This window comes from Pagrus major, chromosome 6 (assembly GCF_040436345.1).
Source record: "Pagrus major chromosome 6, Pma_NU_1.0".
NCBI classification, from domain to species: Eukaryota; Metazoa; Chordata; class Actinopteri; order Spariformes; family Sparidae; genus Pagrus; species Pagrus major.
This window is the reverse complement of record NC_133220.1, coordinates 21,531,317-21,556,098: the sequence shown is the minus strand read 5'-3', so window position 1 is coordinate 21,556,098 and position 24,782 is coordinate 21,531,317. Positions and strand designations below refer to the sequence as shown.

At 40.7% G+C, this 24,782-nt stretch overlaps 4 protein-coding genes across 13 annotated transcripts in view; 2 read left to right on the top strand and 2 right to left on the bottom strand.

The window, feature by feature from the left end:
- Positions 1-3,412, bottom strand: part of scn8ab (sodium channel, voltage gated, type VIII, alpha subunit b) — a 48,086-nt gene extending 44,674 nt beyond the window's left edge. For all 8 annotated transcript variants that reach the window (XM_073468152.1, XM_073468148.1, XM_073468154.1 and 5 more), the window contains exon 1: positions 3,131-3,412. In XM_073468152.1, coding sequence (XP_073324253.1) covers positions 3,131-3,412 — 282 coding nt within the window. The remainder of the gene's footprint in view (positions 1-3,130) is intronic.
- Positions 3,413-13,135: 9,723 nt separating this feature from the next.
- LOC140997482 (thiol S-methyltransferase TMT1A-like) lies at positions 13,136-16,096 on the top strand. Its single transcript, XM_073467402.1, has 2 exons — positions 13,136-13,680; positions 15,130-16,096. The coding sequence occupies exons 1-2, from the start codon at positions 13,186-13,188 to the stop codon at positions 15,361-15,363; spliced, it is 729 nt and encodes a 242-aa protein (XP_073323503.1). The 5' UTR covers positions 13,136-13,185; the 3' UTR covers positions 15,364-16,096.
- A 45-nt stretch (positions 16,097-16,141) lies between these two features.
- LOC140997481 (thiol S-methyltransferase TMT1A-like) lies at positions 16,142-18,479 on the top strand. Its single transcript, XM_073467401.1, has 2 exons — positions 16,142-16,757; positions 18,174-18,479. The coding sequence occupies exons 1-2, from the start codon at positions 16,218-16,220 to the stop codon at positions 18,408-18,410; spliced, it is 777 nt and encodes a 258-aa protein (XP_073323502.1). The 5' UTR covers positions 16,142-16,217; the 3' UTR covers positions 18,411-18,479.
- Positions 18,480-18,503: 24 nt separating this feature from the next.
- Positions 18,504-23,838, bottom strand: atf1 (activating transcription factor 1). Of its 3 annotated transcripts, none has more exons than XM_073467397.1 (8): positions 23,658-23,838; positions 22,726-22,829; positions 21,393-21,515; positions 21,154-21,251; positions 20,936-21,069; positions 20,408-20,590; positions 20,018-20,171; positions 18,504-19,362 (listed from the first exon to the last, which is right to left on the bottom strand). In XM_073467397.1, exons 2-8 carry the CDS (start codon positions 22,822-22,824, stop codon positions 19,218-19,220), a joined length of 936 nt encoding a protein of 311 aa, XP_073323498.1. In that variant the 5' UTR covers positions 22,825-22,829; positions 23,658-23,838; the 3' UTR covers positions 18,504-19,217. The 3 variants fall into 3 exon arrangements, with proteins under 3 accessions (XP_073323498.1, XP_073323499.1, XP_073323500.1); XM_073467398.1 differs by having other exon boundaries at positions 19,020-19,362; positions 20,018-20,165; positions 23,658-23,821; XM_073467399.1 differs by lacking the exon at positions 22,726-22,829 and having other exon boundaries at positions 19,020-19,362; positions 23,658-23,820.
- Positions 23,839-24,782: the final 944 nt, after the last annotated feature.

Below are 24,782 nucleotides of genomic sequence, written 5' to 3'. Positions count from 1 at the left end.
TCCTGCCAATAACAATTTGAGAAAAGATGAATTGGCAGGCTGTTTGCAATGTATTTCTTAGGGTCTGTGCAGCTAAGGCATGTGAATGTGTATCTATATGACTTATTATAATGAATTATTTCAAAAACAAAATTAAATGTGCTTGTTTTATCATTTAAAGACGATAAAGAGAAAGATTTAGTAACATTTCTAAATCTGATTTATAACAATTCAATTATTTAATCAGACTGCAGATGATTGCCATTTTTGTTTAAAGGCTTTAAACATCAGTTAACTTGTTATCCAACACAGGCTCCATTGAGATATTATGTGAATGCAAATATTCATCACAGAGGCCAAAGACTTAAAAACAGATGAGAATCTTCAGTGCCATCATATTGTTAATGACCGTAAATTCAAAATGTCTGGGGGCTGAGCATGTCTGATTTATGTGTAATGCATCGTTTCTTACATAAAACTATATAAGACACAATGCTTTGAAGCTTCGTGCACAAAAACTAATCTTGCACAGTATCATAATGTCAGAAGTATTGGAAAGCTTTCCATGTGTTTACTCATCTGGATGAGCTTTTATGTAAGTTTTTCTGCACAGAGCCTAAGTTGCCGATCTGTGAAGCTGGGTATACATTGTACAATTTGAGCCCGTTTCTGACCTGATTTTAGAGCCGCATGACTCATCTTGCTGTCGGACCGAAATTCGACTTCGTCAGGCTCAATTGCCGTGCAATGTACGGGGAGGTGGCGAGGAACAACCAACGGATGATTTTTGGACATGTCAGAAATTTAAGTTGGCCATTTTCAGGCTCTCACATAGTTGAAGCAGAGCCATGACTCCATTTCCCAAGGTCAGTACGTTTTTTTCTCACAGCGCCAGCCTGAAGTGGCAAAAAGAGAATCTGAAAGAGCCATGGTGACACAATGTGTCATGTGGAGGGAAAATATAGAGGCCAGGTGCCAGGTTGGTCAAGCAGAAGCAACAGCAAACGTGCCTCTCTGTTGTTTCCTCAGTGAGCACATACACTGTGAGCTGTACATCGCACACGATTTACTCGTACTGTGTGAGTTGGAATTAAACAACATTTCTATAACTGTACAGTGTATGCAGAGCTTTGTGCTCTAATCAACTTTCCAACAACATTATTTTAAAATAATCATTTCTTGTTATATATTTTCTCCATGTAGCCTCCTGTGTGCACACAAATTTAGCTGAGACAATAAAGAGGCATGTGAGGCCGTGATGAACAACTCTGCAGCAACTTTCCTTGAATCACCAAAGCAAGACGCCACAGAGGAAAGTAAGAAGAGGTAAAGAAGTATGCACTGGGCATAAAGTGGGGAAGGATAATAAGACAAGAATGCAGTCCTTCCTGTGGCCACCACTGAACTAGGGCTGTGGATCAATAGATCACAAAAGGCACATACACTTGATAGTTTCATGCGCCCTATGAGGGAGTGCTGCTGGCTGAGATTGCCAGTCCTGCTGACTGGGCTTCTTGCTGCTGTACATGCCGCGGATTCTCTTACACATTATCACCGCCACCGCACAGGAGACTGGCTACTCCACCCATCTACACAGCTGAAGGTACTACAGCATACTCCTGCCCTTTGCTGCTTTCCCCATTAGTTTCCTTTCGCTTGTGCAGGGCTACAGTGTGGCCAAGCCAGCGTTTGAGTGGTGTGGGACAGAAGAATAAAATGTGTCGCCTGCAATTAATTAAAAAATGCATCAATTGTAGAGAAAATAGGAGATATGGTTTTGTATCAACAAAGAGAAATCACAACATGATCTTAAATAATAGTAAAACATTTTTAGATGCTTCAAATCTCCAAAAGCTGCTGTGAAATACCAAACATGTCCTACAGAAGAAATAGACGTGGTTCAGAGGACATTATCTGTAAGAACACGATTGCAGCGCATACGTGGAGAGAAAAAACACATTTAGAACCCCATGTTGCTAGAAATTTGTCCCCATACACATGCACATATTGGGGCTGTTGCTCTGTCTTATTTCCGCCCTGGTTTGCCTCAGAAACTGTGGTTACACTGCACCTGTGGTTTAGTATGAACCTGAGTGCTGTGTCCTGTAGATTTCCAGCAGAAAATGTGAAGATTGTAAACAATGCAGATTATAATGCAGATCACAATAACACAAGTAACAGCACAGCAGCAAAGATAATATGATGACAATAATAAGTTCTCTGCCCCAGCGCATGCTGGCTACATGATTATGGGGTTCTCTGACACACCTGCGTTGGGCAACAGTTAGGCAGCAGTTCAGCTGAACCTGCGTTCATTCTGTTCTCAATTGGTTCCAGTTTTGCACAGCGCTGCAGTTTAAACCTCTGCAAATTCTGTTTTAACTGGACCTGTTCTAAACTGCAGCTTAGCCAGTCAGATTGTGAGCGAGAGAGCATCAGCCCCAATACAGTACAATCATCACTAAATTATTACTCGACTGCACTCATGAAAATAAACGGATTACGCTCATACATCATGCATGTCATTTGAAAGTGTGTTTCGTCACAGAAGAATACAATTAGCTATAGCACGGATGGCATATAAACATGAAGGTGAGTTTGTCGTCCCCTCCATCTGTTACATCATCTTTACCATGCATTAGCACAGATAATTAATCAACACTGCAGAAACCTTTATGAGAATCACCACTGCCTGACAACTGCATTCCACAGCAAAGCTGCAGTGTTGCAGGAGCAGAGTGAGCTGTGCTTTGACTGTACAGGTGTAGTAAAAACACCCAGAGGCCTTGCATGATCTCCTGTGTGCCCTAATAATGCAGTGACTGTCTCTAAGCCCCAGTAGCAGTGACTAAAAAGTACTCAAAGGCTCTTAAATGCCTCAAGGTCATCTTTGCTGTTATGAAATCCCTATCTCTGTAGAGAATACAATAACTTCCATTTTGACTGAAATTGATATGAACCCTGAATCCGTGATGACAAAGGATTTCATTTAACATGTGTGTATTGCATGATTAGTTTACAATGCTGACCATTTCACATTAGAAAAAAGAAAAGATGTTGCTGAATTTAAAAGACTGCCTGGCTATCTATAATTTCATTAAAAAAAAAGGAAAAAAAAGGGGGGGTGCAACTAGCCTGTGTGTCTACTCACTTTCTTGTTCAAATAGTAGGGATCCAGGTCCTCCAGGGGTGTGGCGGCCATTCCAGAAGGAACATCGCCGTAGATGAAGGGAAGGCTCTTCCCAGCCTCCAGGTCACTGTTGGGCTTCTGCTCATTCTCGTCAGATGTGTCGCGGTGACTACTGTCCGACCTGGGCTTGGGTGGCTTCTTGTTCTTCTCTTCATTGATGCGCTTCTCGATGTTAGCGAGCGACTCCGGGGTGAATTTCTTGAAGCTGTCAGGTCCTGGGGGTGCAATAAGGGGTGCGGCCATTTTTTCATCCTGCGGCTATTTCCTCTTTATTTGTTTTCCATCCCCGACACACAGCTCTAAGAGGAAGAGAGGGACACAGAGTGAGAAAGTGAGGAAGAGTGGGCAGAAGATACAACAAAATGAAAAAGAAAAATGGCAAAATAACAACATCCTTTAAAATAATAATTTAGTTTTTTAATCCAGTCATTTAATTAATAACACTGACTGGGAAACAAAAGGTGATAATTAAAATGGTTGCCTATTCATATGTTAGACCAGTTACTTTGCATCCCTTTGTCAGTTTCAGCGTTTCTCAAAGCCTAACAGATAAAATTTACTGGTTCTGCCAGAGAACGCAAACAAAGCAAAATAAAGCTGAAAGTGCAAACACTTGGAACATGGGCCAGTAGGCACTATTTCTGCTCCCTCCATCAACCTTAATGACTAAAGCACTGATCCTTTATCCCCCAAAAGCTAAACCCAGGTACCCAGCACATACAATAGACAGTATTGAATTTCCTTTTGCAAAAGCAGAGAGTGAGTTTAGTTTTCTCTTCTTGTGTTTAAGCTCACATACGATTGGCTCTTTATCGCACCAGGAACTCGTCTGTCTGAATCTCTCCTTCAAAAGTTTTTTACATGACATTTTGCTAAATGTCTTTCTCATTACATTTCCTTGGTATTTAAGAATTCCAAAAGGCAGCACTTGCCATATGTATGTGTTAGTACTGCTGGTCCCACTGACATAAAACATCCAGGCCTGTAGCTCTATGCAGCTTCAAGATCATGTTTTGGCTTGAAAGTGTGATCCACACATTCTTTTTTTCTGATCTGCTCCGTTGCAAAAATGTCACATATGAAATTTGCCTTTTTGACGAGTGAAAATCACAATTTCCAATTAAATTCCACATTTTCACCTGTGAGCTAAAATCTTTACATTGTGCAAATAAGATAATGTCAAATGTGAACTGGACTGGATGTGTTTGTCATTTTTTGCACAAGTGGAAACGGAACATGGCACATGAAACCACATGAAATTTGCTTCTTCACATGTGAACTCCACATTTTCACATGTGAATATATAATAATGTTGCGTGTGAACTAGACATTTCCATGTGACTGGCTTTTTCACATACGCATGAGAAATTTCCACATTTGAATTACATACATTCATATGTGATCGGCTTTCTGTCACATGTGGATTAGAGATTCCACATGTGGAAACAGTGGAGACACCTACAAAATACAGTACGTGGGAAAGTGGCTCCCAACACACTAGCTCACACAAGCCTATTATCTGCCCAGTGATAAATGACAAGGGACCCAAAAATCTGAAGCCAATCGAGAAAAACAGACATGGATGTATAAGTAAAGTTGTGTGTGTGAGTGCTACATGTTCATTGCAATTAACTTAATAAGTTCATATTGTATATCAAAGCTCACTGCTGTGAATTATTCTTGGGATTTACTTCTGCCATCTAATTATTATTACGGATAAAACGAATAAGTTAATGTGACTGGTGTGTTAAGGAAAAGAACGGGTGGGGTTTATTGCATGAGAATAATTCAAATATTGACAGTAAATTTGTTGAAGAACAGACTTTAAACTACATTCCCTGCGATTATTAACATTTCTTGTGACAAACATCCTCCTGAGGAAATGTTTAAACTTTCCTTAACTCACGTGTCCCATGTTGATCATATGAAACAGCATACCCAATACAGGCCACTGTATTCTGACCAAAATAGTGACTCTACAATGTATTCATTATTAATTATCAAATAATAAACCATGCTAAGCTACTGAAGTGTGTCAGAAGATAGCCCATGAATTATGACTGGAATGTATTCAACCTCTGGGGCTCTGACTCATTGTTTAAACAGTAAGGTTGTAATAACATTATCAACTGCATCTCTCCAGTCTCCTTCAATGGATGCATTCCTCTCCCCAGTTGGCTGATGGCCATGCTGTTTGATATTTGACAGTCAAGGCACAGTTCAGGCTATCAAAAATATGACAGCGTGTGCAACATTCAATGAATGAGTGACAAGGGTACAGACCTGGAAATGAATCAGAAACAAGTCAGACATCCACAGGCAGATCGAGATCCTTCGAGAAAAAACACGAGCAACTAGAAGAGGGATGAAGTCCGATTCAAGTAACCCAACCTCGGCACAACCTCCAAGTCTCCTTCCACCAATGCTACATCAATTGATCTACCGTCAAGGTGATTCAAACCAGGATGCAATAGCATGGCCAGCGGTGCATGTACACTTTACACATGACGCCGGGACAGTCTGGAAAACAGGCAACAAAACTGAGAGGCGACCAGAGGAAACTGCCTGAAAATGTTGCAGAATAACGTCCACTAACTCACTAGGTCACACGAGAAAGCATAAAACGCAACAATCCCGGCACATTTTAATTAAAGAACTCAATAACTCGATTACAGTAGATCATTTTAGCGCACGTAATCCAAAAGCGCGCAGCCCCTATAACCATAAATCCGTGATGAGTCAAGTGAGTCCGGAAATAAAAAAAACTGGTGGATGACAGAGAGCACTAACAACTCCGGCTGCCTCGTTTGCCTCCCAGAGACAGAAAAAAAAAGAGAAGTCGCTGTCCGGTTCGGCAGCGTTTCAGCAAAAATGCTCCTACGCTGCGTCCTCTGTGCGGAGGAAAGACATCCAAACGCGCCACGGCTTCCGTCCCGTCACCTGGACGAAATCTTCCAGCCTGCTCTATGCTCTCTGACGATGACCTGACTTCTGATGGGGCTCACCGGACACCGCGGACACACACTGAGAAGGAGGAGGAGGAGGAGGTTGTGTAGGGCACTTGCATCGGTCACATGAGCCGGTAGAGAACTTACACATCCTTTCCGTTCATTTCCTGCAGCGATGCCTTAATGCCGCCTGTCATAAGGTGTACACAGCATCGCTGAGAGCAGGTGAGCCTATGGGCCCGAGTCCAGCAGCGTTACTGAGGGAATAACCTGGCAGCCATATATTAAAGAGGCCTCATATAACCCCTCATATAGGGGTGGATTTCTGAGCTGGGGGTGAGCTGAGGAAGTCATGACGTCCTGATTGGAAATTGTGATGAGTTATGATGATTAATTTTGAGGCATGGGGCCACTCAACAGATAAACACAGATGAAGAGCTTGGTCCCTGTGCGGGATAGAGACCACCCGCTCCCCTTCACACTGCATGTTATTTCATGTGAGTGCCATTCATTGCCTGACAGTGATTTGCAGCCTGTGTAGTCCTCGGTTAAGTCCACTGTTTAATACCGAGGCGCGCCGTTGTCCTATAGGGCCAAAGCCTAAAATACTGCAGTGTGGTTTATTGCTGCTATAGGCTCCAACTAACAAACTCATAGTGGGTCAGATGAATGCACAAGCCATGTCCTGACAACTCATCCGTGGCCGTAACTCAAAGCTCATCAGCACAATTTCCCTCCTTAAAAAAAAAAGGTGAAATTATTTACAGCAAAAAAAGAAATAAAGAAAAGTGAAACTAAATCGGCCTTAAGGCTACACCACACCCGTATGTATGATGTAGGCGACAGGGATCCGGACCCTCCACATGATGCAGGTTTATACAAGCAGCATTATGGGGAAACTTGTTTTGTTTTTTTCAAGGGAAAGACTGCGTGAAAATAGCAGAAAAAGGGTGCCGCGGCCCCTCTGAGGACTGCCAAACTAAAGACGCACCTACCTCCTCACGCAATACAGTCTCACAAGAGATTGCAAAAGGGAGGAGGAGGAGGAGGAGGAGGAGGAGGGGAGGGGGGCACAGAGGTGGAGAGTGGGGGTGGGGGGGTAAAACTATCATAGTTATAAAATGATGGCAGCGGAGAAAAAAATGCTACCGAAAATGCTATTGCCAGCGACGCATTATTTATGCACCTGGAGCATATCGGCTGCATACTGTGAGCACTCAGAGAAGTTTGACGTGATCTCACTTCTCCATCCCATATGCGTATGTTTCACATCCTGACACACTGAAATGTCATTCCATCCAGCGGCAGGCCAACACCCCAAATAACCAGCTGTCTCCCTGTTTTCTACCGCGTCGCATCACACATCAGCGTTTTCCCTTCTGAAAATCACATCTTCCCCACTTCTAACTGATGCCTCGCGTACATATTTGTCCATGTACTGGCAAGGAGCCCTCCGCAGACGCTGGGAAAAGATGCTGAGAGAGGGACCGCTCTGCGGCACTGGGATGCAGTCAGTCGACAAAGTAGGACTGCGATCCATCCCGCGACACAAAACATCAGACAAAGCAGAAAACAGAGAGTCTACTTACTTTTTCTCGCATTAACAGAAATCCAGACAGCTGTCACTGAACTGCAGATGTAGAAAAGAGTCGGGAGTAACTGCGGCTGTCGCCATATTGTTGCTGCTATCTTCCTTCCCAGTGCGTGCGGCTACCCTGCATAATTGATGACTCTCAGCAAATTGTTAGGGAGTGTCGGTAAATGCCTTAAGTTTCAATAACGGACAAGAGACCGCAGCATCGTAAGCAGAAAAAAAAAAAAAAAAAAAACACTGTTCATGTAACAACAGTCATCCATAGACTGTTCTGGTGGATTGGTATTAAGATTGCCAACATATTTGATTTTATCTCGATTTGTTATGAAAATAATTTAAGGTGTATGGTTGCATATAACTTTTTGAATTAGAACTGGAAGTTTTAATTAAGACACATTTAAATCAACTCTGAGCTCGTAATTGGAGTTTGTGTAACCTGCAAAACACAAGGTGGTGGTACCTTAACACCGCAACAGACCTATTCCTGATAAAGGTTTACAAATTAAAGAGTGAAAATTGTTAACTGATTTGATGTCAGCGTGTGCTTTGCTGCTCCAGGTGCCTAACAAAAAAGATTTCATTTAAAAGTTATCTGTATTTCTCATTGTAGTCAAGCTGCATTGTTTATTAGTTAAAACAGCCTCATTGAATGGACCTACAAACCAGTGACTGAACAATGTGTGGTTTTAAAATGGAATTCACTTATCATTAATTTGATTATTGTTGGTTTTCCTGCTCTGACATGTTTTCTGTGAAACAGGCATATTACTGTAACTGAGATCCACATTGCATATTACGTAGTAATTATTCAAAGCATTGAATAATTCTGCATGCGTTTTGAAAAGATCATCAGAAAGACAACAATACAGGTCAAAATTAAAGCAGTATATTACGACCCATATTTATGGTTGTTGTGTGGCTGCGACCTCTAGAGGCTGGAGTAAGTATTACAGCTGCAAAGGAGGAGTTGAGGAGAAGTAGTATAAAGAGTGAAAAGTGTGTATACTGAGGAGGTCGGGGGTGGATAGCCAAGTTAATCTAGCACAGGACTTACATTCAAGAGACTGCATCTGTATTACACCACCCTTGCATAATCAAGAAATCCAGGAATGTGAGCGGGCCGTCTATGAGCAAAACAACAACTGGGCCAAGTGTGAGTGCGCCCATAGTGCCTAAACCAAACCAAACTGCGACTGTACAGCGAAGGTCCGGTACATGTATCGTTGTTATGCTACAACGCTCATATCGTTTTGGGAATGGGATATATGTTGTTTTGTGAGATGCTGACAACAACCTTTTCAGATGTTAAGGTACAAGGATATGATGTGCATGCATGCAGTCTCCAAAACCTTTCCACTAGTACCACATAAACTAAACCCCTGCTGGTAACAGATTGATGTCTACCATTAGCAATATTCTGCTATTTCCCTTATGCATAAGATCTCTGATGTAACAAAATACATCACAAATCATGCATACATAAGTTGTCCCCAGATCAAAGGACTGGATAATACACAATCAAATATCGGAATAATGCAGGCAAAAGGCATCGACATTTGCGCCTAGTTATTCAGTGGCACACAGTTGACAAACATGTGCTTTGTGGAGCCTTTTCCTTTTGATCCACTTGAATTTCTTAGTGTATAACACCAAATAAGTCACTTTTATTGGTTACACATTAATATTCCTATGACTGTAAGAAGCCTCAATTCAAAGCTGAGGGAAAATCTACTCGGGCTGTTTGGAGCAGTGTCTTACAATAGAACATGTTAACCTTCACTCTACATAATGCTGTCTTAAACATAAAGACAATAAAGATTTGCATATGGGTCATTCAGCTGACTGAGAGTTCAAATGTATGCAATTTTTTGTGTGATTTTTTGTATGATTTTTTGTTGCACTATACATATCCTATAATATCTGTGGTGGGATACAGATTTTTTTGTTTATTTGTGTAATTTTGAGAGTTCACATGCACACATACACTCACTGAAAGACATCACTTTCAATATATTCCCCTTCCCCATGCAAACTACAGGGTTACTGGGTTTTAGAAGTGTTTTGAATGTGACCCAACAATGTCTCTATCTGGTGGAATTTTAAGGAACTGCAGCTTAAGGTCCACAGGAAATCAAATGGTTAGCAAACCAGAATTTCAATAGTGAGCATAGTCAACACTTGAGAATATAACCCCATTCCTATTGAGTATTTATATTGTGTAAAGGGACTAAAAGACACAGACTACAGCCTTAGACTATAGTCTGAAATTTTCTCTGGATCGCCTGAGGTGGAGCTCTAGCTTCTAAGCTACTTTGCATGTAGCTTTGCACCACTGCGACCTGGACCCAAATAGATGGTTATAAATGGATGGAACTTTTTAAGTATTCTGAAACTATATGTAAATAAACCTTTACACCTCGAGAAGTGCACAGTCACCACACAAACCCTGTCATAAGTGTTCAGGACCGGTCCAAAGTAACACTAGGTTAAGGTGCAGTGTAATTACTGAGCATGATGTAAGTGAGTTGTTTTTGGCTTTTTAAACCCACATGGACAAAAGCTCAAACTGGGGGGAAGTTTAAACATCACAGTTTATTGACAACTGAGCAAATCTCATCTGCAGATGAAGACTAGTAGTAAGTCTTTTTTTAAACATAGTCTCTAGTGTTTGTGTTGGTAACAAGATCATAAGGGAAAATTAAAATAAACCCATTATATGAAGTCATTGAATTTAATACTTTTAAATTCTTTGCTGTCAATGGGTGTCTTAAGTGCACAACCCACAGACAGACTGCTGCTGCAATCAGATTCACTTCTTGTTTGTTTGAGGGGCTTTTTGCCTTCAGTCTGGTCTCAAAGAGGTCAGCTGGACTCGGGTGTGTGACATTGCGATATTTTGGTTTTTCTGCAATAGATATTGCGAAATGAAAGGAAACGAAGTTTCACCAAATAACTTGAGTTGCTCAACAGAGGCTATGCATATGATGTCAACATAGGTGTAAGTCACCATGGTTACAACAACTGATTCGCAAAAGGACTACCGAGTGGCAGTGTTGTTAATATTGATCAATTCCTGCCATCTCAAGGTTCAGCTTAAACGCCACAACAAACACATCTTAAATGTGAAAGAGATGAGTTCATTTGCTTTACTCTACATTGCACATACTGCGATGTGACTATTGCACATGCCCACATTGGGAGGTCAATGCTGAGACGATATACACAATTACATTACAGTATATTGTATAAATGACTACCCGTAATCTGTAATGGTTTTCTTGCAATGACAAACACACCAATAATTATCACCAAATTCTTCAACATTGCCCTTTTCGGTCAATTTTTGCTCAACGTTTTGGTTTGACAGCCTTAAAATGTACTGTCTGGTTCAGTCTCACAGCCTTCGTCAACCCCACTTCCAGCAGCACCAACAGCAAGCAGCTACTTTCATCTAGGCAAAAAGTACCACATGGCAGACAAAAAAAGTAAGTGACTAATATGTAAGCTAGTGGAGAGGGTGGAACAGCTGGCAAGACCCCAGAGGTGCATTTAAGGATTTCAGCTGTCAGTATATTTAGTTTTGGAGACACAACAGGGCTAAAAATAGAGTGGACACTGGACAGGCGGCCATGATCCCAGAATTATGCTTATGTCATACCTTTCCTCTTGCGACAGTTGTTTGCAAATAACTTTAACTACTTTAATTATGTGTCAGTGTTTTGGGTTTGTGTGTTTGTTGAGGAGTTGTTCTGTCCCCAAGTGGCAAAAAAATGTGTTTGAAAGTCATGACTTGAACCTCAGATCCATTCAATCATTTTAAAATTCAAGTCACTTTATAAAGAGCCAACACAATAAAAGTTTTAAAGCTAACATCAGCAAACAGCCAGCATAACTCAATGTTAGCTAACATTATGAAATGCACATTAAGCTCTTACTAACACACCAAACACTTGGGAAACTAAATAACACTTACCTATAGAGTGGTTTAGATGGCGTATTTCTGTAGGCTAACCCAAGTGAGCATCGCCCTGGCTCCCTCAACAAAAAGCGACTGAGAGATTTTTGAACTGGATTTGGGAATATCAAGTTTATGATACTTACACGTTTTGTTCAGCAAGATAATCTTCACAGATGAACACCACTTTTGTGATTTCTGTAGCGTAGATTAAATCCTGAGAAATAAAAAGCTAATGCTAGGCTATATACTACCTAGTGGTCGCATGACTTCAATGTCACCACCACTTAGCATTTACTACACAATTACTGTACACGTTTCATATAAATGGATCCATCTACAAGTTGTAAAGTTAGTTTGTAACTAGTAGTTAGGTTTGAAACTATTCTAACTCTGAATAGTCGGCCTTTAAAGACGGACTAGTGACTAGATGAGTCTCCCTGTTCAGTATGATGACGTTTAATGTCTGTGACATCATCTGTAGTCTCTGTTAGCCACTTGTTAGCAACTGCTGTTTGTAAGGCACTTAAGCGCTTTAAAATTAAATTGTGGGACATTTAGTAATGTATTTTATGTCATAGAACAAAACCTGTAAATATATTTTTTCAGGCACTGAAGCAAAAACAGGGGCGGCTGTAGCTCAGTGGGTCGAGCAGGTGACCAGCGACCAGAAGGTCACTGGCTCGAACCCCGGCTTCCCTGGACGGAACCGAGCCACATGCCGAAGCATCCTTGAGCAAGATACTGAACCCCAAAATTGCTCCTGACGCGCAGTTGGCACCCTGCGTGGCAGCCTCTGCCGTCAGATGAGCTGCGATGAGCTGGCGACTCTTCCAGGGATATACCCTGGTCTCCGCCCATAAGAAAACTGGATTTGGCCCGCGCAACCCCCTGAAAGATAAAGCGGCAACATCTCCGCGACCCTCACGGACAAAGCGGTCAAGAAAATGAACTGAAGCGAAAACCAATTCAAAAAACCCATAGACTTTGAGACCATGGAAGCGGATGTGCTAACCGATTTCCGGCTTTTAGCACCACAAACTACACCGCTCTAGTTAACGTAGTAACCTATATAGCAATTATTCTAATACAAAAATGATTTGCGTGTCCATTACTCACCACAGTATTGTCAGTCCTGAAACGTGACAAGAATTGGCGTTTACAATAAAGTTTGCGGTTTCGTCCAGTTTCCAGCTGTTACTGTCAAATTAATCAGTTTTAATTCAGTGAGAGTACCTAACTATAGTGGATTTACACGATGGTAGGTTTTGACAGCGTAAAAAGACAGAATCACAGTGCTAGCACCACAAGTATTTAACTTGTAATGACAGTCTGCTGCAGTACATTCGAGGACACAACAAACAACTGCTTTTACACTGGTGTTTAGACTATCGCCTTTACTTTGAAAGCGTTAACCGGACTTCCGGTGTTAGCCAGCTCCTGTTTTCGGACATCCTAGCTAGCTTGACCAGTTCGCCGTTGACAGGGCTGGGCGCCACGCCGTTCAGGGGCCGCAAACATGGCTGTTCTCATGCGATTTTGTACTTTAATTGTCAATGTGTTGTGCTTGCCCCTTCATCTGATGGAAGCGGTCGGCCTGTATCACATATACAAACGCATCTTCCCGATTTGTTTATATCGGATTTCTATAACGTACAACAAGAAGATGTACGACAAGAAGAAGGAGCTGTTTCGCAGCCTCACACAGTTCACCAAGCCTGGTGGGCAGCTCACACTTTTGGAGATCGGCTGCGGCACCGGCACAAATTTTGAGTTTTATCCGGCTGGTTGCAAGGTGATCTGCACTGACCCCAACCCCCATTTTGAGAAATATCTGAAGAAAAGCATGGAACAGAACGACCACCTGAAATATGAGCGATTTGTGGTGGCATCGGGGGAGGACATGGGGTCAGTCGAGGACGAATCGGTAGACGCTGTTGTCTGCACCCTGGTGCTCTGCTCTGTCAACAACATACCGCAAACTCTGCGTGAGGCTCACCGCATACTGAGACCAGTAAGTCATCTACTGACTCCCGAAAAAGATCAAAGAAAATGTATTCCCAATAAATCAACAGTCTGGTAAAAAAAAATAATAATTACCCCCAAATCAGATGTGAGGAAAGTAAACGTATCGTGTGAAACATTTTGGTTCAAGTGAAAGTCGCCCATAAGAATAGTACTTAAGTGTTAGTAAAGTAATAGTAAAAGTCTTGAAGTATCTGATATTAAATGTACTTGAGTATAAAAAGTACAAGTCAACTATATTTACATGTAATGTAAATGACTGCTAAATTAAGCCATCACATAAATGTAGTGGAGTAAAAAGTCCAGTATTTGCTTCCTAAATGTAGTGGAGTGACAGTACTGCATAGTAGAAAATGAAATACTCAAGTAAAGAACAATAACCTCAAAATTGTGTTTTAATATATGTACCTAGTTATATATCCTGCATTTTATTGAGGCTTCTGGGCCAAAAACAAGGGGCATAGAATAATATTTAACCTTTAACCTCTCTAAAATAATCTGGTGGAGGGGCCTTTGGAGATCATCTTGTCCTGGGTACCAGCAAGACTGTCAGCAGACGTGCTGTAGTGCAACTTCTGAATTAATCATTCACTCCTGGCAATTGATAACTAACTCTCTAAACAAACACCAAGCAAATACATGTTTAAATTACATTGAATGAAAGTCTGGGACTGATCATTACATCATCCGAGCCAATGTTATATATAAGCCAGTATTAGTTGATTAGTTAATCTTTGTAGGCGATAAGAAACCAGAAACCATGGTATAAATATATCAAAGTTCACCAGAGAGAGCCAAGTTTGTCATTTAACTGTACAATATTCTGCTCACTACTTACGTCTGGACAACATACACCCACACCCCTATATCTGTGATAGGCCGATATCAGCAGGCAGCAGCCAACCGATGTATCAGTCAGGCTCCATTATGGAGCCTACTTATATTTTAAAAAATGGTTGGTGTTTATTAATATTGTGCTCTAGTCTAACAATATGAAATGAAACTGAGCATACTGAATAGACAGGCCTGTGTGTTTGTGTATGTTAACGAGGTGTCTGCTGTCTATTAGCCTTTAATAACTTGAAAAGGAATATCATGACTTCATTTATTTGCTTTAACATGCTGATACAAAACATGCAAAGCAGATCTGATCCCCCATGTGCACCAACCAAATGACTCATTATTTAATCTTTGAACTCTGACTCTTTTATTAATCGTATCCTGTTGCTACCTTTGACCTGTATCCTTGCATCACAAATGAGAGAATAGAAGTGCTGTGTCATCATGTCAAGTTTCATTCAATATGAAATATATCAACAGTAGGCCTTAAAGTAAACATGTAACACAAAGTGTATTTATTATATAACATGAGGACACAATGTGAACCCATTTCTGCCATTTTGAAATGGTGCGCACATAACAAATGTTTGATCTGCAGGGTGGAGCCTTCTTCTTCATGGAGCACGTTGTGGCGGACCCCTCCACTTGGTCGTACTTCTTCCAGCACGTTCTCCAGCCTTTCTGGTACTACTTTGGCGACGGATGCGAGACCACCCGGGAAACATGGAAGCATCTGGAGTCAGCCGGATTCTCCGAACTCAAGCTGAGGCACATCGATGCCCCGCTCGTCTTTGTGATCAAACCACACATCGTAGGTTATGCTGTGAAATAGATTGTGCCTGACTTAGCTCTGTAGTCGACTTGGCTCATAATCAGTGTGTGAATATGCCAAGCACCTAATGCCTCTCCTCTCCTTTGTGATATGATTGATCACCAGTGATAGAGATAACATCAGCCACTTTGATACTAATTTTATTTTTGTATTGAAATGAAGAACCCTCTGCCTGTGTATTTAGTAAAGACAAATTATTTTAACACATTGAATAAAAAATCCTACATAGACAGCACACAATACTCATTTTGCATGCAGTTAAAGTAAAAAAAACAACAACCTTGGTGTTCATTCCATCTTCTCTCGTCATCCCCATCCCCTAGTCGCTTGCTGATAAATATAAATCAACATGATACTACCATAGGGAACTTCTGTGTATCAGTGTTAAGCTGAGTGCTCTTGCTGGATCTATCTGTACCTTTTATTCCATGACAGTTGTGTCACTAAAAACTATATATTTTTTCTGGGATCAAGCTGATTGTATTAGTGCTTAAAGCATTTAATCCTCTTAGATTTTCCTTTCCTGCCCCTTGAATGCCATTGACAGTTGTGTCACTAAAAACAGCACATTTTTGCTTTGATTAGAAGATGATTGTATTAGTGATTAAAGACATTAATCCTGTTAGATGATTCTTCTTTCCTGTACCGTCTTATGCCACGACAGTTGTGTCTCTAGACACACATTTTGCTGTGATTCAGTTTATTTTGGTAGTGATTAAAGAGTTTAATCTTGTTGCATGTTTTTTTGTTTCCACCCATTGTAGATTACAGTGTATTTGCGCCCCCGTGCGGTGCAACACAGACATGATCTCTCAGGTATTAAGGCGTAATCTTCTCAAGTCGCCTGTGTTAAGATGCACACAGCAAGGCTTTGTTTAAGATTAGCTGAGGGGGAAATGAAGTACTGTCTCATGAAATTATGCAGAGTACTCTGCTTTATGTTGACTTCTCCTCTACATCTGATGGAGATCACAGGCCTGTACGGTGTGTACAGACGGCTGTTTCCCTTGCTCGCCTACAATATCACATTTTCATACAACGACAAAATGCACAAAACGAAGAGGGAGCTTTTCCGAAACGTGTGTAAATTCGCAAACACCGACGGCTCTCTCCGCCTGCTGGAGATCGGCTGTGGCAGCGGGGCAAACTTCAAGTTTTACCCCGACGGCTGCACGGTGATCTGCACCGACCACAACCCGCACTTCCACCGGTACCTGCGGAGGAGCATGGCCGCGAACACGCATCTGACTTATGGCGACTTCGTAGTGGTGTCCGGAGAGGACATGAAGGAGGTGGGGGACGAGTCGGTGGACGTGGTTGTCTGCACCTTGGTCCTCTGTTCGGTCCGCAGCGTGCAGCGGGTGCTGCAGGAAGTCCGCCGCATTGTCAGACCTGTGAGTGCTGCCTTCAGGTGCTGTAGGAAATATAGCGTCTTCACATTTTGGCAGGAACTAGAGTAGCAGAAAATGTAAATACTCAAGTAAAGTTAAAGCACCTCAAAGTTATTATACTCAAGTACAGTGCTTGAGTAAATGTACTTAGTTACATTCAATCACTGGTATATATATTAGCTGAGCTCCCACACATATGTTCAGATAATAATTATGGGCCAATATTTAGAGAGCAAACCATAAGTCATGTCCACCATGTCATGGCTATACATTACTGTTAAATATGTTTTCATTGTAATAATAAAGGTGAAATATGTAAGAATCGGCCACTTGTCGAATTCACTTTTTTTAAGATGCAGGATGCAGTTTGATAATCTGAAGCTATATTTTTTTGCCCAGAGACCCAGAAAACCAGCTAGTACTCCTATGTGGGAATAATACCAGCTGACATGTAGTTTGTGGAAGTGTTATCAAGCACAAGTTTACTTAGGTCTATGCATAATGTGAGGATAGTGGAAACTGAAATAGTGAAAGAGTTCAAACGAGATCTGGACACACAACGCTGTGATGAGATAAGGCAACAAGATTATATAATATTGCAGGACCCACCTTTGTGATATTGCACTACAGTGGTGCAAATTCCAAAAACCAGTTGAAACCAGCTGTGTATGGGGACTTTTTGGACCTTCTGAGGCTCTGTCCACTTGTAATCCAGCCTTGTACATGAGGTAATGTGTAGAATGTGTACAATTTTATGCGCGTTATAGACATCTATTTAAATAATATTGCATGACACCTGTCAATTAACACATTTGCTCTCTGTCTTTGTTGTCACACATGAAACCATATTTGGCTGAGAATGGTCACCTGCAAAAAGTAATTCTTGGGCATTTCTCCACACTGATGTCAAGAAAGACACACATTTGTTACCTTAGAAACCAGTGATGGCATGTGATTAAACTAGAGAAAGGCACATTGTTCTTTCCTCTTGGTATTTTCCTGCCTTACACAAATGGGCCTGTACAATGTTTATTTTTACTGAGTGGCCCAAATTTAGCATCATTTATATCTTTACACCTTCAGAGGGTGATATTGTACATGACTTGTACATGTTTGAAGCAGGGCTCAGTTAATTTGGTTAATAGGTAAGATTGATTTTACCATTAGATATATATTCAAGAAACATGGGTAGTAGGTACGTAAAATTTGTTAAGATCAGTCTCAATACAGTCAACAAATCGTAAGATATTTTGTAGTCACCTTCAATACATGTCAGAAATTTGACTGATCATCAGTTAGTTCAGAAAATTTAATTCACATCTATTTAGTTGACGTGAGAATAATCATACATGCCATGTATCCCTTCTCTCTGCCTCTCTCTGCTTCACTTTTAAAAAAATAACAGCGTCTCTCTTGCAGGGTGGAGCCTTCTACTTTTTGGAACATGTAGTCTCCGAGCCCTCCACATGGACGTACTTCTTCCAGCACGTCCTCGAGCCTCTGTGGTACTATCTTGGGGATGGGTGCATGGTTACCAGAGCAACATGGAAAGATTTGGAGGCAGCTGGTTTCTCTGAAATTCACCTAAAACACATTGATGCACCAGAGGTCACTCCTATGATAAGACCACATATTATGGGCTATTGCATTAAATGACTGCAGGGGAGAATATGCACTTTATTTTGCCTCTTGTGGGCTTCCACTTACATTTTCATTTTCACTGAACAAAAATCCACTAGCCACACTGCATTTATTGAGTGAAAATATATTTATTTACTTACAGAATCAGCAACGTCTCATACACTTTTTGTTCTTCCCCACCCCTCCCAAGATGTACATAATAAATATTACCTGGACACTGTGCTTTTTTTTCCCTGATTGTCTAAGTAACTGCCAAGAAACAACCAAACAAACCACACTCAATGTCACTGTTTCTGTTACCCTTTATATTCCATTGCACAAAAATAAGGAATGACAACTGTAACATCTCCTTAAGGGGAAATGAAGGGAATTGCTGGTTCACAAAATAAAGAGGAATTATGTCTGTGTAATAATTATACAAAGTTCTGTAGATGCTGTTAGATGATTACAAAAAAAACAAACTCCAACAGCAACATGTTTAAAAACACAAGTAAAAAGGAAAGGGACACATTTAGAAACTGAGACTCAAAGTTAAAGCTCACAATTTCAAACCTCCCAGTATTAAAAATCTACACAACTATAAATGTTATAGCATTAGCAAATTTTTAAAAAAAACAGCAGGTGGAAAAATGGCCAATTTCTTTTTTATTTGTTGAGTATATCTCATTGCCATCACAAGTCACTTGTATATCAAACAGAGTAAAAAAACTGCCGGCTCTCAGCCTGAAATGAAGTGTTCCCAGAAACCCAGTTCCATGTCCAAATGGCTGAGCTGCGCCGCTCCCACATCATGTCTCAATCCTCAACCTCTATTCAAACAGGTTATCCTGTTTTCACACAGTAAAGGTCCTTCAATGTTTTCAGTTCTTCAATCAGGGTCTTGTTTTGGTTTTCAAGGACAGCTACGCGGTTTTCCAGGCATTTAACGTACTCCTTTTTCTTCCGTCGACATTCACGGGCTGCTTCTCTGGAAGAGGGGAACGAAACTGCAGTTAGTCCAACTGAAGGACTATACCGTGGAGTTGCCAGATATAATATTACATGTGATAACATTAATATGATAGTACGCCCTGATAGAGGATTTTCTCTAAACCACTGCCCAAAGCTACAGCTGTAAGAGTTCATTATGCGCAAGTAACAAACATACTTTACAACAAAGAATCTTCTTAATTTGTGAAATTGTCTAAAATTTGCCTGCTTCCTTCTGAGCTCCACAAAATTCCAGTAATGAAGAGACTGCATCATCGCAAAAAACATTTTTACCATGTCCAGTTTGTTTCTCCTGTAATAGTCCTCTAATGTATTGTTCAGCACAACAGAGAAGTCAGTAGGTCCCAATTCTTTCAACTCTAACAAGTAATTAACAACCTGTCAACCAAACGTTGACAGCAGCACCTAAGATGGAGCACTGTCATATATTTGAATGATAAAATGATTTCTTATTTATCAAATGGAGAGCAGAACATGTATGATTCAATACTAAGACAATGAGAGTAGCATCAATTGCGTTCAAAACAGTGATTTCTTCGGGTTTTTTTCTTCACCCAGATTATCTAGGAGATTTTACATTTTCCTCACTTAAATTTTGCTCTCCAAAACCCAGAACTAATCCGTACACTTACCTGTTTTTTGCAAGTCTGATTTCCCTCTTCACTGTTGGATCGTCAGTCTTGCCCTGAGATAGTCCCACAGGGGAGGTCATAACTACAGTCTGAGGCAGGGAGCTGGATGCAGGAGCTGTGCGTATCTGGTATGTTTGCAGCTCTCCTCCTGCCCCTTAGGAAAACACGACATAAATAACAGCACTGCCGCACAGCAAGCATCACTTGACCTGCGGAGACTTTATTTTATGACTTATCGCTATTGTCTGTCTGAGAGCCTCGCACATTAACGCATGTGCCCAGCAGTCAAATTAGCCACCTGCTGGAACCACCTCCTAAAAACGTGAAATTGGCTCACAAATCCCAGATATTCAGATATACGTTTTCCGGGGAGAAAAATGTCTAGCTCACCTTGTACAACAACCTGGTTGCTAGGCACCAGTATCTGCTGGCCGTCAGGTGTCTGAGCATACTGAAGGACGGTGGTGCTTTGCTGGGCTCCACCAGAGTTGGCCATGGCAACAGCCTGTAGACCCTGAATGCCTTCGGACCCTGGAGTCGCCAGCTGGATGGTGCCATTAGCAGCTATAGTTACTAGAATAATCACATATATAGCATCAGAACTGGATAAAACGCAAGTAAACATCATACTTTATGTGTATAGGTTAACATTAAGTGCAGAGTACTTTATTTAATTATTTAACCCATTCGTCACTTTGAAGAAGCTTCTAAAAGAAGTTTGGGTCCCATTATACAGCTGGTTGTTGAGCATACTAACACAAAAACATACAGTACGTAATGATAAATAACAATCATAATAATCCCAAATTTCCTTTTATTAATTCTGTGGTTTACACAGACACTACATAACACTTGAAAACAAATGCCTCTTTGGGACTCTTTTTTTATGCAAGTACTATAGTAGGGTGAAGTACATACTGTACTGGCCGCTGCTGGTCTGGTAGATTTGGGTTGTGGGTACTGTAACACCTGTCACTCCTGTGGAAGCCGGGCTGTTATCCTTGCCTTCAATGTGTGACACCTCCTCAGATGAAAGTTCATTTAGGATTTTCCTATAAAGTGAGATAAGGAGGGTCACTTGAGTTAGTCTCACAAGACTGGTTTTGTGTCGTATCTGTGCTTGAAGTTTTCTTTACCTGTAAGAAGGCCGTCTTGCCAGAATTTCTCTGGTCTTTTGGGCTGTAACTCCACTGTCTGATGAGTCCTGTGAATCGTCACTATCTGAACCCAGGGCCTTGAAAGAGACAGGCAGATTAACAAAGTGTATATGGACAGTTATATATAATGGCATATTGACCATTTTAAAAAGAAACTATAAAGATGATTTAAAGAAAGAATAAATGATTACAGTGCAAAGAAAACTAGGTGGTCTCACCTGTACACTCTGCCCCTGAGGGGACTGAATGACCGACGACTGTGCAGACTGGATCACTCCTTGAACCTGAAACTGACCCCCAGGCAGCTGTACAACAGCCACAGAACCACCACCCAGTGACATCTGCAAAAACACAAACACAATTTTAAGTGTATAAAATACAGTATATTTACATAAAACCACAACTATATGTATGACTGGATGTCAGAAGGAAACTGAGAAAACATTGATTTAAAATCTACTTTAAGAAAGCTATATCATTTAATCTGAGTAACCATATAACAGGGCTTGTCACAATATGATTACGTCTGTGTTCATTTACCCATAGTCACAGTTTTTAAGCAGCATGTGCTTTGACTAAATAAAACATGAGACCACAGTCTTATCAGATGCTGTGAACTCAAACAGGAACTTGAGGTCCTTCAGGCACAGACTGTTTTCTATCGTCAAGATAGTTATTGGAACAGCCTCCGCTACATGAACAGGGATTACATAAAGTCAGCAACAAAGGAACAGACTAGTCACACTTAAACCCAGATTTAGTAATCCCTCCCTTTATTAAAAAACTGACAAGTACATCTTTTGTTTAACTACTTCAAAACTTCAAATGATACTGTGCAAATTACTTGATACATTTTTGTAAATAAAGTGACTGTCTCTTTTGGATCCTTCCTCAATATCCAGCTATGTGATAGCAAGAAACAAACTTGCTTTCAGTGTTGTAAGAAGTACCCAAAGGTCATACTTGTAAAAGTAGCGATATCATGTTAAAATACTATTTGGGTAAAAGTGAAAGTCACCCATACAAACAGTACTTGAGTAAAAGTATCTGATATTAGATCTACTTGAGAATCAAAAGTAACTTTCTGGCAATAAACAAAATATCAAAATCACGCGCAAAAAAAAAAAAAGGATACATTTACGCACTGTATACTATGGGTTGACCAATTATCGGATCCAATATTTCACATTTTTCTGATTATCGGGATTGCTGCTTTTTTCGATCAGATTAAACATTTTTAATTAAAAAAGTGCTTCTTTGCCTCTGATGCAGCAACTAGTAACTTAAAGTTATCAGATGTAGTGGCGTAAAAGCATTAAGCAGCAGAAAATGAAAATAGCCAAGTACAGTCCAAACACCTCAAAAATGTACTTAAGTACAGTATTAAAGTAAATGTACTTAGATATGTTCCATCACTACTTGCTAAACATAATAATCTGTAAAATTAACTAGTGGTTTTAGCAGTGCAAGAGCTTCTGTGGAAATTGCTATGTCGTGGCAGTATTCATAAGATACTTTTTAATTGTGTTTTTAAAGGGATCTATGAATTACCTGTTGGGCTATCTGTGAGAACTGAGATGTTGTGATGGTAGTGGGAATGACGGCAGGCTGTGACTCGGTGCCATTGGTGCCCTGCTGTACTTCTTCCATAGTAACTGGGAACAAATAAATCAATATTACCGTTTTGAAATACCTCTAATGTCACAACGGTCTGTGGCGGGGATCGCCTGCCTGTAACATGCTGAGACTACTCCGCTGTGGCCTGCGCGCTAAGTTATTTGTTGACATGATTAACTCTTTCCGACAGCGCTTGGACAGATCGGGGCGATGTCAAATCACAGTTTCTAATTTCAGTCATCATCAACCATGTGAAAAAGTGAAAAGTGTGAGTTTGAGCTAACAAAAAAGATCGACTTCCTCTTTGGTTCAATCGTGTTAGCGACTGCAAGTAACGTTAACACGGAGTTACGGAACATAGCTAGGCCCGACAGTCACTACTGTCAACTTTCCCCCCTCATGATTTAACTAAATGCAAAATTTAACAAAGTGTGTGACTTCATCCCGAGTAAACATTAGCCGCGGGTATGTAAAGTTATCCTTTGAGTCGCTGTGGCTGCTGCTAGATTGTTCGACCTCACCAACATTGCTAGTTACCGGCGGCTAACATCCAGTTAATAGGATGTTAACCACTTTAAACCGCCTAAAATAACAGTTTCAGAGCTACACGACTGGCAAGTTTGGTTACTCTGCTTCACAGGATGGATGAGCTTTTGTCTCAATGAGCAAATATGTGTAACTCTGTCACTGGCACGCAAGTTACCGCGTCAATAGACGTCAGCGATACGGGGAGCCATTAAGCTAACTACACCTTCCCTTTTCGTAAAACGGCGAGGAGTTGACGAAGCAACAGCCGCCATTACCGCCACAGCGGAGCAGAGAGCCAGACGAGCACAGAAATTACTGCTCAGACAGCCAGAATTTACCTTTCCAAAGGCCGCGAAACTGTTCTTGCTCACAGCGTGGACTTCGTGCAATTCGTGTATTCACTTTGACACAAGAAATGCCTTGAAAAGTTACTTAGCCGTTATGGCTAACAGCTAAAAATACAAAGATGTCAGCTAAAAAAAATAGCTGACCACTTTTTTCCCAAAGGAAATGGGCGGGGCTGCTCGGTAAAGACGCATTACGTAATAGTTTCTTTAGGCTCTGTGATTGGTGAAAAGAGTTCGAGCAACTGGTAAATACAGAAGAGCAGAGTGGAGAAGTCACAGCTGTGACATGTGATCCTCAAGTCTCTGTTTCATGCTCCTTTTTACTTTGAGCTTGACATGTGTCATTCAGAAATATTGTACTCTTTAACCCACTGCTGCAGTTACTTTGACAATCACGCTTTTGCACGTTGTTTTTGTACAAAACATGAGGCATTTCATAGATTAAACTACCATTTTTAAATGTTGCTTACAAAGTAATGCATCAGTAATAATAACCCTGTGATATAATACTCTGAGTGGATGCAGCAATGTAAATACATTCACTTTTAAAACTTTAAAAGTACTGCAAGAAACTTTTAGCTGGTTATGAAAGCCTCAATTTAATACTGATTTGAATACATAAGCGAATGAGACCATCAACCAGAAGACTGGCCTTTTCTGTATAATTATAGTTATTCTTAATATCTTATCTGAGTTGAATGAGTCATAAAATAAAGCTATTTTTAATGGCGGAGTGCTTACGATGCATTGGAGTCTACAAAGGGAAGAAGTAGCTCTGTAGTCTGTCGGTACATTACAGCATTTAAACAAAGTTTGCTTTGTTTCACATTTGTCATCTTTTGCAGATATTTTAATCACATGAAGCCCTGAAGTCTGGCCTCTTCTCTTTATTTCAAAAGGGTATCACATGAACAATCCAGCGCTCTGTGACCGATCTTTTAGAGATACCTCTGTGCACTATGCCTACTATTGCATCAGACTACACTGGTTCAAAATGATTTAATGCTTAATGCTGATGTTACATCACAAAATGTTAGCCACAGACAGATGTCAAAGTTTTCCATGGGTACAAAAATGTTGCAAAAAAAGTTTTTACAGCAGAAATACCTTTAGATA

Coding starts and splice junctions, on each gene's coding strand:
- atf1 (XM_073467397.1), bottom strand. CDS start 22,824: ATGGAAGAAGTACAGCAGGGCACCAATGGCACCGAGTCACAGCCTGCC. Junction 21,516..22,725: donor TCTCACAGATAGCCCAACAG/GTAATTCATAGA, acceptor GTGTTTTTGCAG/ATGTCACTGGGTGGTGGTTC. Junction 21,252..21,392: donor CTCAGGGGCAGAGTGTACAG/GTGAGACCACCT, acceptor GTCTCTTTCAAG/GCCCTGGGTTCAGATAGTGA.
- LOC140997481 (XM_073467401.1), top strand. CDS start 16,218: ATGCACACAGCAAGGCTTTGTTTAAGATTAGCTGAGGGGGAAATGAAG. Junction 16,758..18,173: donor TCCGCCGCATTGTCAGACCT/GTGAGTGCTGCC, acceptor TCTCTCTTGCAG/GGTGGAGCCTTCTACTTTTT.
- LOC140997482 (XM_073467402.1), top strand. CDS start 13,186: ATGGCTGTTCTCATGCGATTTTGTACTTTAATTGTCAATGTGTTGTGC. Junction 13,681..15,129: donor CTCACCGCATACTGAGACCA/GTAAGTCATCTA, acceptor TTTGATCTGCAG/GGTGGAGCCTTCTTCTTCAT.